Source organism: Cotesia glomerata, linkage group LG1, assembly GCF_020080835.1.
Source record: "Cotesia glomerata isolate CgM1 linkage group LG1, MPM_Cglom_v2.3, whole genome shotgun sequence".
Classification (NCBI taxonomy): domain Eukaryota; kingdom Metazoa; phylum Arthropoda; class Insecta; order Hymenoptera; family Braconidae; genus Cotesia; species Cotesia glomerata.
In genome coordinates this window covers 22,412,732-22,425,086 of record NC_058158.1, presented here as the reverse complement: position 1 = coordinate 22,425,086, position 12,355 = coordinate 22,412,732, and the positions used below count along the sequence as shown (strand labels likewise).

The following is a 12,355-nucleotide window of genomic DNA, read 5'->3' as shown; positions in this document are numbered from 1 at the left end:
ACTTAGTTCTGCTGCAGCGGTTGCTGCACGAATCTCTAATTTATACTTTTGTTTCAGGTGTTCTATTGTTAGATTATGTATCTCTTCTTCATGTTGACATTTCAGTTGAAATAATTTCTCTTCTTACTTTATTATTTTTCTTAACCTTTCGCTTCTATAGAATTTCTCGTCTTCATTGGGTGGATTTTCTCTTCCTTTAGTTCTTTTCCTAGATTGTTGAGCTAAGATGATTTTAAAAATATTAATTAAAATATATATTTTAAGTATTAAAGCTATTAAAACTACTTACTTTCTACCAACGATCTTTTAGTAACAATATTCCGTTGTTTTGTTTTTAGATTTGACCAAAGTTTTTTGAGTTGATCTGCGTTTCGCTGCAATATTTTTAGAAATTATTATAACCTCGGCATACTATGTATTAAAAAAATAAAAATGAAATGAACAGATAACTAACAATTTTTAATTGTTTCTCTTTGAAAAAATCACAATAAAACGCAGTTAACGAAAAAAAAAGAGCGTGTGTACAGAGTACACATGTTAGAAGTGAAACTTCTTTGGCAAACTCAATTTAAAATTTATTAATTAATAGTTCATAGATTTCAAAGACAGGAACATAAAGGATTTATGCATATATAGTATTGAAAGGATTAAATGAGAAAAATTTACACTAGTTATATCACATATTCTTTCAATTTATTTCTTCAATATGTACAACATTATCTGATGGTATTTGTAATGGTATGGTTGTCACTAAAGCCTTATGGTAACTAAAATATGAAACATAAGTTCTTGTTTCAATATTTTCTAAATAACGTGTAAAAATGGCATCTATTGTGGTTCCGTATTTAGTTGTCGACATGTTAGGATTATTATTTAATTGCAGACTAAATTTTTCATATAAAAAGTTAATTAATGGTGTCGAATCGTCAGATGCAAAGTTTACGTTAAAATCACCACCTAAAAGAAGAGGTATTTTATCATAATCTGTATTAGTAAAAGCAGCACCTCCATGGCTATATGCAAGTAATTGTTGATGAAGAAAAGAAATAATATTGTTAAGCTTTTGATTGACAGATATATACACTGCAGCGAAGGTAATTTTTTTTCCATCAAGAGATTGACATTCAGCAATACAAATATCACTAGTTACTGTTGCTCCCAATTGCTGTGATGATGATTGCATTGCTGTCATATGAATATTTGGCGTGACAATATTACACGTATTATTATTTTCGTTCGAGTAAATTCCTACTCCCTCCTGCTCGAACATTTGGTCGTTTAAATTTTACTATACAGTTGAAATTAGGTATACTTATATCTTCAGAGTCATTTAACCAAGTTTCAGATAGAAGTACGATGTTTGAAGCCTGTATAACAGAATTTGTTAGATCCTGAGAATGACTTCGAAGACTTTGACAGTTAAGAGTGTATACAGTTAATCCATTATTTTGGCGTATGAAATTGAGAATTTGCTTATCTATTGTTTCCAAACAGTTCATTGAAAGTCTTCGGAATTCATCTTGTAAATGAATCATTGTCGTTGATGGTCTTCTTCCATGATAAAAAGTCAAATCATTACCACTTGTAGTAATGAATAATCCTTCGATATTAGTAACTCGTGATAAAAGCAACGTATACTAATGATTGAGAATGTTTCTTATCGTATTCGTAGACAATTTCAGAGTATGTGCTTCCTTGAGACTTGTGTATTGTCGCACAAGCATAAACTAATGGCAGATGTAACCTTTTAACATTAATCGTTTTGTTATTATTTAGTGGTATTGTCGACGATCTTCTTCCGATTGGTACAGCTGTTTTACTAATATTATTAGCCGCAACATGACCAGCAACTTTTTTTCTAATTTTTTCACCAGTTTTCGGCGAATCGGGAAACTCAAGCCATGCAAAAGTTATCTCTCCTGAATCATCTCGTTCAATGCATGCTAATTTTCCGACAGCACCATTAGCTAAACCATCTGAGACATCAATATTTGTTGTTATCATATAAAAAATACCTTGTACAAATACTGTTTCATATGGTAAACCTCCAGTGTCAATAATTGACATTTTGTGCAATTTCTGTCGTACAAAAGCTTGTTGTTCTGTTGATGTGCATCCAGTATAAATGTCTTGAGCTATAGAAATATGTTTTTCTGAAGATTCATCTAAAATTTTTTTATTGTAAGTTTCGACAGCGTGGTTTGTGTTGTATAAACGTATTCCACGGGGACATTGTGTGTTGGCTTCGTCGACAGTAAAGAATCGCGATTGTATTAGTTCCAATTCATGACTTTCTAGTTGTTCACCGTTACCAATTTTGGTTAAAATTGATGAAAATAGTTGATTAGCTTGCCTCATTACTTCCACTAAAGCGTAAAATTTAAGACTTCTCCACAGAATTGGACCAACAATTGTTTGTTTTGCTGTTTATAAATCGGCGTAGCTCTGACTGGCGGTAATTGACGCAAATCACCAATTAAAATCATGTCCAATCCTCCAAAATTAGTGTCGAAGTTTCCCGTAATTTGTTTTAAGCGTGAATCAATGTGTCCAAGTAATTCAGCACTAATCATGCTTATTTCATCAATAATTATAACTTTTACAAATTTAAAGAGTGCTCGATACTGATGAGCTACTTCAATACTTAAGGGAAGTAACTTTGAAAGAGTAATCTTGAATGCTGTATGCACCGTGGTACCATCAATTGCTACAGCGGCTTTACCAGTCGAAGCACATGCAATGTATGCATTGCATAAACCATCAGTATTTGTAAAACGATTATAAATATCCATGATAAGCCGGATAACAAATGTTTTGCCACAACCAGCTGGGCCAGTCAAGAAAATTTGAAGAGGACTTTTATTTGGAGATAATAGATGTGATATTACATGTTGTAACAGTTCAATTTGTTTGCTGTTTGACATTCTCATCAATTTACAAAAGTCTGCATTTGACATCAAATTTTCTTTTTTCTTGGCAATGGGTCCAAGTTTGTTCAGTACAGCCAAACGAATGTCAGCATTGATATCTGAATTCGCATTTTGAAACAAATGTTGATATGGATCAGGTTCAGCGCATCTGGCCGCTGCATCTTCAACATCATCATTTGCAAGATTAATATCATTACGACACAAATTGCGACAAATTTGAATCGTCTTTTGAATGTCAAGATTTGATTCAAATTCTCGTCGACTATTTAAAATCAAATCCTCGTTTTCATCATATATTTGGATGAATTTCAATTCCGACAGAATTTCTGCACCTTCGTTGCGGAAAGTAAAGTGTAAGGACACCATTTCTCTTTTATATTCGTTTAAATCTTGTGCCATATCAAAGTTACGATAGCGAATAATACGTTGTTTATTTCTCTTTAAATAAGTTCCGTTGCTCTGAACAGTATATTTTGCAACAAACTGAGCGAGTGTGACATTTTCCAAGTTTTGATGTCGCTTTCCATATTTGTCGAACCAATCATCACGCCAAATATCAGTTGAATCATCTCCAACACCCATTGCGTCTAATTCTTTTTGAGTTTTGCGGATTCTCTGCCGATCAGTAGGCCACATTGTGGGAATAGTGGTTACAACAGTGGAACATTTGGACATTGGCTCTCGTAAAAGATACCAAGCAGCTTCTTGACTTGTCATCTCTACACTATTTAACATATTGACTCCGATTTTTCGAGTAACTTCAACAATATCAAACTCTGGATGTTCATTCATAATTTCGATAATGAGACGTTGAAGATGGCTCACTCCTCTGTTGGTTTTATTGACGTACTCGGCGACGTAAGCGGCACAAGAATACTCTTCCGTAATAAATTGAATATCCATGTTAGACTTCACAATATTGAAAAGAAATGGATTAAATGGATTGTGCCATTTCTCATGTGGCTGGCGTTTTAAAAATACTCTGGGTCTATTGATTCCAGCTCGCAATATATCATGATAGTGGTCATCTGAATGTATATCGTTGTCTTCATAAAATGCATCCATATCGAGATAGTCTTTATTTTCAAGATTTAATCTTATACTCTTGTAATGATTAGAATAATGTTGAAAATCCGGTTCTTCTTTCTGCATAGGTGATAATATAATGGTTCTTTGACAAGGAGTAAAAGGAGCCTCGAACCTGCACTTCTGTGGTCTATTGGCAACAATTTTTAAAAACACGTAAATGTGTGCTTGTGGATCTGAAGTTTCATGTTACCTGATGCTTCTTCAGATGAGACTGAAATTAAGTAATCAATTAATGCTATAGCATCAATTTTGTTATTATTTAGAGCATCCACCGGAGCGTTATTCAACCATAGTAACATGTGAGCGTGTGGACTTCCGCGATGTTGGAATTCAATCCTCTTGAAGTAATCTACAACGTAATATTTCCCAAAAGGACTAAATTTTTTTGATTGCAAAATAGCAACCAAAACATTCACTAACTTGTTCAAGTGAATCGCGCAAGTTACAGCATCCTCATTAATTAAAGTCGTTTTCTCCAGATAATGCAAGTTTTCGGCAGCTTCTAGCGTAATGTCGACTCCACAATGTTTTAATTTGTACAATTTTTGAATTAAGTCCGTCCAGCCGATTTCATTAGCACTAATTGTCAAAAAAATTGTTGGTTTACCAAGTTGCCTAATCATAGCAAAAAGGTCTTTTTACGATTAGACCAATACCATGTTGAGTTTGGAATTGATCGTAGAAAAGCAAGGTTGGTTTCGATACAGTTATTAATATATTGTTCGTCCTCAATTTGTTGTCGAGTGACTGCTGTATTTTTACCAACATGTTTAAACGCAATAGTAAGAGAATCACGAACTCTTAATCGCATAATTTTCATTGCAACATATAAAAGATGATACGGTGTTACAGCTCGACGATCAGATCTTCGTAATTCACTTGAAGCTATTGTGAATGGTGTTGCCTTAACTCCTTCTCTGAAGCTCCGAAATTGACCCAAGTAAATGGATGGGAATGAAAGCTCTTCCGCATGTTCATCGAACAACAAACTCCGTGGAGTATTTTGTTCTCCTGGTGCAATACGTAAGTATTGATCCTCATTCCATAACAGTGTATGTTGTTGAGCAGTTAAACTCTCTTCAATGGGTATGTGTTCACTTATATCTTCTAGAGGAACGTTAGTTGGGATTGAGTCGTTTTCGAAAAATGATTGATCCAATGTTATTTCATACATTGTATAAAGTGGAGATTTTAACAAAAATTGTAACCAAGCTTTTATAGTACGCTTGTTAATCATACCGTGTAAATAACTGGATCTATGAATTTTTTTTCGTTTAATATGAACATTAATACAGTAATCGTCATCAACGTTTCTTGGTAGACTTTTCATCATTGTATCAACGCATACTGGAACATTAATAACTTGTCCTAAAATTACGTACTGACCATTCACATGCCTTAAACGTCGAATCTGCATAAAAGGAAGACGAGGTGAAATGAGTCTTTCAGATAAAATATCCAATGGTGGTAAATGATCGGGGATTTGTGGATATTTAAACCCGTTATACACTGACATCATTGGAATTTTATCTTTATTCAATGATGTAAAGCACGTAGTACATAAAGCAATCTTCTCTATAGATGTAAGAGGAAGAATTGTATTTAAAATCTGTTGATGTTGATTAGATGCAGATTTGAGATCCCTTTTAAACCACAACCTATCACAGACTGAGCAAATATGTCCGAACGAGTTATTGATGATTTTATTCTTAAACTCGTCATGAGCTTTTTTATGATGATAAAAAGTAGAATAAGGTACACGCAAATCATTAGCCTGGAAGCCTCTCGTAACGTTGTTGATACTTGGCGTCGTTGTAGTATTTGGAATGTCTCTAATAATAAAATCTGCTTCAGATAAAATTGCACCCTCTTGATCCCTAGTACACGGATTATCTGTTGAAAAGGTTTCAGTAGATGGAGCATTTAGTACTGAGTTTTTAAGGACCATCGTAGATTTTTTCCGAGTTCTATACTGACGACTACGGTCGGCTGGTGTTCTTGACGTTTTTGGTAAATCCGAAAGAGAATTTTCTTGATGTATTTCAGCTTGAACATCAATCGACGTAGAGCAGGTTGGCTCTGAAATTGCAGAATTTTTTAGGGCTTTCTTCCGGGCTCTATACTCACGACTACGTTCTGCTGGTGTTTTTGACTTTCTTGGTGGATCCGAAACAGAATGTTCTTGATGTACTTCAACTTGAACATCAATCGACGTAGAGCAGGTTGGCTCTGAAATTGCAGGATTTTCTCGGGCCTTCTTCCGAGCTCTATATTCACGAGTACGTTCTGCTGGTGTTTTACGTTTTTTTTTAGGTGATATCGGAGTGCAGCTAATAGATTGTTGATCAATGTATGTAGTTAAATTTTCTGAAAATGAAATAAAATTAGAAATTTTCGAATTTACTACATATGCGTTATGTTATATAGTAATTTTATTTAAACACTAAACTAAAATAAAAAGAATTTATAATTTTATTTTTTGAAATTTTTAATTACTAAAAAAAAATTTAATAACAATAAAAATAGATAATGAACTTAATTAATGACAGGCAACAGTGATAGTATAAATATTATATAGAATGCAATATAGAGAATGTAGGTTATACATGGTACTTTGCGCATATTCATGTGATCAAAATAAAAAGAAAAATGTAATTATTAAAATAATTAATTATTCAATTAAATATAAAAAAATAAATATATTATTAACATTACATGAGTTAAATAATGTATACCTTACTTGATATACATTTATTTCAAATCTAATAATAAGTATTAATGAAAAAAGAAATAGATAAAATATTACTTACTGCGAACAACTGCTTGATCAACAAGGATTTCTTATTAACTGTCAACGAACAATAAATATTTACCGCTAGTTACTATAAAAATATCTGAATGAATAAAACAGTATAAACAAACACGAGGTTATAAAATACATAATAATAATAATATTTAAGAGCAGTGTACCTACAGTCTAAAATACAACGCATGCGCACATGAAAATAACATTTCTAAAGTGTAAAAGTATAGTTTTCCTTTATATCTTTATCTTTTTCTCTCCGACTACGTACATATATGCGTCCTTTAATGTGACGCTCATATTATGATTATTGTGACGCTCATATTATGATTATTGTGACGCGACCTTGAAATTTTACCCTCAACGCGCGCAAAGAAGTTTCACTTCAATAATATGAGCGTTTATTAAGCATTAATTTATTAGCATTAATTGATTACTTAATTTCAGTCTCATCTGAAGAAGCATCAGGTAACATGAAACTTCAGATCCACAAGCACACATTTACGTGTTTTAAAAAAATTGTTGCCAATAGACCACAGAAGTGCAGGTTCGAGGCTCCTTTTACTCCTTGTCAAAGAACCATTATATTATCACCTATGCAGAAAGAAGAACCGGATTTTCAACATTATTCTAATCATTACAAGAGTATAAGATTAAATCTTGAAAATAAAGACTATCTCGATATGGATGCATTTTATGAAGACAACGATATACATTCAGATGACCACTATCATGATATATTGCGAGCTGGAATCAATAGACCCAGAGTATTTTTAAAACGCCAGCCACATGAGAAATGGCACAATCCATTTAATCCATTTCTTTTCAATATTGTGAAGTCTAACATGGATATTCAATTTATTACGGAAGAGTATTCTTGTGCCGCTTACGTCGCCGAGTACGTCAATAAAACCAACAGAGGAGTGAGCCATCTTCAACGTCTCATTATCGAAATTATGAATGAACATCCAGAGTTTGATATTGTTGAAGTTACTCGAAAAATCGGAGTCAATATGTTAAATAGTGTAGAGATGACAAGTCAAGAAGCTGCTTGGTATCTTTTACGAGAGCCAATGTCCAAATGTTCCACTGTTGTAACCACTATTCCCACAATGTGGCCTACTGATCGGCAGAGAATCCGAAAAACTCAAAAAGAATTAGACGCAATGGGTGTTGGAGATGATTCAACTGATATTTGGCGTGATGATTGGTTCGACAAATATGGAAAGCGACATCAAAACTTGGAAAATGTCACACTCGCTCAGTTTGTTGCAAAATATACTGTTCAGAGCAACGGAACTTATTTAAAGAGAAATAAACAACGTATTATTCGCTATCGTAACTTTGATATGGCACAAGATTTAAACGAATATAAAAGAGAAATGGTGTCCTTACACTTTACTTTCCGCAACGAAGGTGCAGAAATTCTGTCGGAATTGAAATTCATCCAAATATATGATGAAAACGAGGATTTGATTTTAAATAGTCGACGAGAATTTGAATCAAATCTTGACATTCAAAAGACGATTCAAATTTGTCGCAATTTGTGTCGTAATGATATTAATCTTGCAAATGATGATGTTGAAGATGCAGCGGCCAGATGCGCTGAACCTGATCCATATCAACATTTGTTTCAAAATGCGAATTCAGATATCAATGCTGACATTCGTTTGGCTGTACTGAACAAACTTGGACCCATTGCCAAGAAAAAAGAAAATTTGATGTCAAATGCAGACTTTTGTAAATTGATGAGAATGTCAAACAGCAAACAAATTGAACTGTTACAACATGTAATATCACATCTATTATCTCCAAATAAAAGTCCTCTTCAAATTTTCTTGACTGGCCCAGCTGGTTGTGGCAAAACATTTGTTATCCGGCTTATCATGGATATTTATAATCGTTTTACAAATACTGATGGTTTATGCAATGCATACATTGCATGTGCTTCGACTGGTAAAGCCGCTGTAGCAATTGATGGTACCACGGTGCATACAGCATTCAAGATTACTCTTTCAAAGTTACTTCCCTTAAGTATTGAAGTAGCTCATCAGTATCGAGCACTCTTTAAATTTGTAAAAGTTATAATTATTGATGAAATAAGCATGATTAGTGCTGAATTACTTGGACACATTGATTCACGCTTAAAACAAATTACGGGAAACTTCGACACTAATTTTGGAGGATTGGACATGATTTTAATTGGTGATTTGCGTCAATTACCGCCAGTCAGAGCTACGCCGATTTATAAACAGCAAAAACAAACAATTGTTAGTCCAATTCTGTGGAGAAGTCTTAAATTTTACGCTTTAGTGGAAGTAATGAGGCAAGCTAATCAACTATTTTCATCAATTTTAACCAAAATTGGTAACGGTGAACAACTAGAAAGTCATGAATTGGAACTAATACAATCGCGATTCTTTACTGTCGACGAAGCCAACACACAATGTCCCCGTGGAATACGTTTATACAACACAAACCACGCTGTCGAAACTTACAATAAAAAAATTTTAGATGAATCTTCAGAAAAACATATTTCTATAGCTCAAGACATTTATACTGGATGCACATCAACAGAACAACAAGCTTTTTGTACGACAGAAATTGCACAAAATGTCAATTATTGACATTGGAGGTTTACCATATGAAACAGTATTTGTACAAGGTATTTTTTATATGATAACAACAAATATTGATGTCTCAGATGGTTTAGCTAATGGTGCTGTCGGAAAATTAGCATGCATTGAACGAGATGATTCAGGAGAGATAACTTTTGCATGGCTTGAGTTTCCCGATTCGCCGAAAACTGGTGAAAAAATTAGAAAAAAAGTTGCTGGTCATGTTGCGGCTAATAATATTAGTAAAACAGCTGTACCAATCGGAAGAAGATCGTCGACAATACCACTAAATAATAACAAAACGATTAATGTTAAAAGGTTACATCTGCCATTAGTTTATGCTTGTGCGACAATACACAAGTCTCAAGGAAGCACATACTCTGAAATTGTCTACGAATACGATAAGAAACATTCTCAATCATTAGTATACGTTGCTTTATCACGAGTTACTAATATCGAAGGATTATTCATTACTACAAGTGGTAATGATTTGACTTTTTATCATGGAAGAAGACCATCAACGACAATGATTCATTTACAAGATGAATTCCGAAGACTTTCAATGAACTGTTTGGAAACAATAGATAAGCAAATTCTCAATTTCATACGCCAAAATAATGGATTAACTGTATACACTCTTAACTGTCAAAGTCTTCGAAGTCATTCTCAGGATCTAACAAATTCTGTTATACAGGCTTCAAACATCGTACTTCTATCTGAAACTTGGTTAAATGACTCTGAAGATATAAGTATACCTAATTTCAACTGTATAGTAAAATTTAAACGACCAAATGTTCGAGCAGGAGGAGTAGGAATTTACTCGAACGAAAATAATAATACGTGTAATATTGTCACGCCAAATATTCATATGACAGCAATGCAATCATCATCACAGCAATTGGGAGCAACAGTAACTAGTGATATTTGTATTGCTGAATGTCAATCTCTTGATGGAAAAAAAATTACCTTCGCTGCAGTGTATATATCTGTCAATCAAAAGCTTAACAATATTATTTCTTTTCTTCATCAACAATTACTTGCATATAGCCATGGAGGTGCTGCTTTTACTAATACAGATTATGATAAAATACCTCTTCTTTTAGGTGGTGATTTTAACGTAAACTTTGCATCTGACGATTCGACACCATTAATTAACTTTTTATATGAAAAATTTAGTCTGCAATTAAATAATAATCCTAACATGTCGACAACTAAATACGGAACCACAATAGATGCCATTTTTACACGTTATTTAGAAAATATTGAAACAAGAACTTATGTTTCATATTTTAGTTACCATAAGGCTTTAGTGACAACCATACCATTACAAATACCATCAGATAATGTTGTACATATTGAAGAAATAAATTGAAAGAATATGTGATATAACTAGTGTAAATTTTTCTCATTTAATCCTTTCAATACTATATATGCATAAATCCTTTATGTTCCTGTCTTTGAAATCTATGAACTATTAATTAATAAATTTTAAATTGAGTTTGCCAAAGAAGTTTCACTTCTAACATGTGTACTCTGTACATACGCTCTTTTTTTATTATTGTGACGCGACCTTGAAATTTTACCCTCAACGCGCGCAAAGAAGTTTCACTTAAAAAATTTCACATCCCAAGCGGCACAAATTTTTTTTTGTTAATGTTTTGTTAAATTTAAGTTGACAATTATTAATTTTTTAACTTCTTGTTGAGTGAAATCTACCAAAAAGTTAACATTTTTTTTTGTGACGCTTGGGATGTAGAAAATTTGAAAAACTACAAGTCCAATTTTTCAAGAAAAACTTTCTAAAACTAATTTATTTGTAAAATTTAATTAAAAACTGATCAAGTAGCTGTCAATTTTAGAGTCATATTAAAAATTTAATTTTACCTTTTCAGTAATTATACTAGATGAATTAAAGTCGGTTGCGATGAAATCCCATGCTTCTTTTTTTTCACTCAATGTAGCAGCATCACTCTTTCTATTTTCAATTACTTGGGCATAATTTTTTAAAATTTGTAGAAAATATTTTTTTGACATATTTTTTTGTAAAAGTAGTACTTCTTCCTTTTTTTGACATATTTTTCTCTGATCTTGCGGTAATAATTTTCTATTGTAACTTGAATTTGAGACTTACAATTTTCTAAGGTACATTTGTACATCTGTTTACAATTTTGAATAAAAAACTTCATTGTCAAAATTTAAGTACGTTTCAACCAATGAGATCGTTGGAAACATAAGAATTTTCACGAAAATTGACGAACACGCGTTGACTCGGTCTTAAGTTGGGTCTTACTAAAGCTTATCTTACTGAAAATAAGATCCTGCTTAAAACTTTTTACTTACTCAAGTTTATCTTAAAGAATGACTCTGAAAAGTATCATAACTTACAGCCGATAAGGCCGTCTTCATGAAGACAGGCTTAAGTACGAACTTAAGACCGGACTATGAATACGGCCCTAAGTAAAGATTTCAATAAATAAAAATAACATCCACTAGATGGAAGTATAACACTACCCTTAATTTATCTCTGCTCGTGTTGCTTTTGTACAAAAGGCAAAATGTATTTATGGAAATCACTATTGATAAATATAGCTATTAATAAAAATGTACTTCAATATCAAACGAAAAAGCTACACGGAAAAAATGACATGACTGAGTCCTGTGCTGCACTAGACTCATTCGGGTGCGTACACGACTCAGTCTGGTGTAAACTAATTTTTCTTCCATTTTTTCTTGCACACGACTGAGTCTGGTGCCGAAAACGAACCAGTCGGGTTTCATTTTTTCCGTGTATGGGAGAATTCCTCTATAATAAAACTATGAGTGATTACGTGGTGATGCACCTAGTCGCATTCAGTAGGTGACGCTAACTGTTATTGGTGCGCGAACTCAAATAAATTGGCTATATTGGTTTAAAG

The 12,355-nt window shown here is 33.0% G+C and overlaps 1 protein-coding gene across 1 annotated transcript; it reads right to left on the bottom strand.

The window, feature by feature from the left end:
• Positions 1-1,259: 1,259 nt before the first annotated feature.
• LOC123260595 lies at positions 1,260-6,278 on the bottom strand. Its single transcript, XM_044721782.1, has 2 exons — positions 5,522-6,278; positions 1,260-1,409 (listed from the first exon to the last, which is right to left on the bottom strand). The coding sequence occupies exons 1-2, from the start codon at positions 5,965-5,967 to the stop codon at positions 1,385-1,387; spliced, it is 471 nt and encodes a 156-aa protein (XP_044577717.1). The 5' UTR covers positions 5,968-6,278; the 3' UTR covers positions 1,260-1,384.
• Between the last annotated feature and the right edge of the window lie 6,077 nt (positions 6,279-12,355).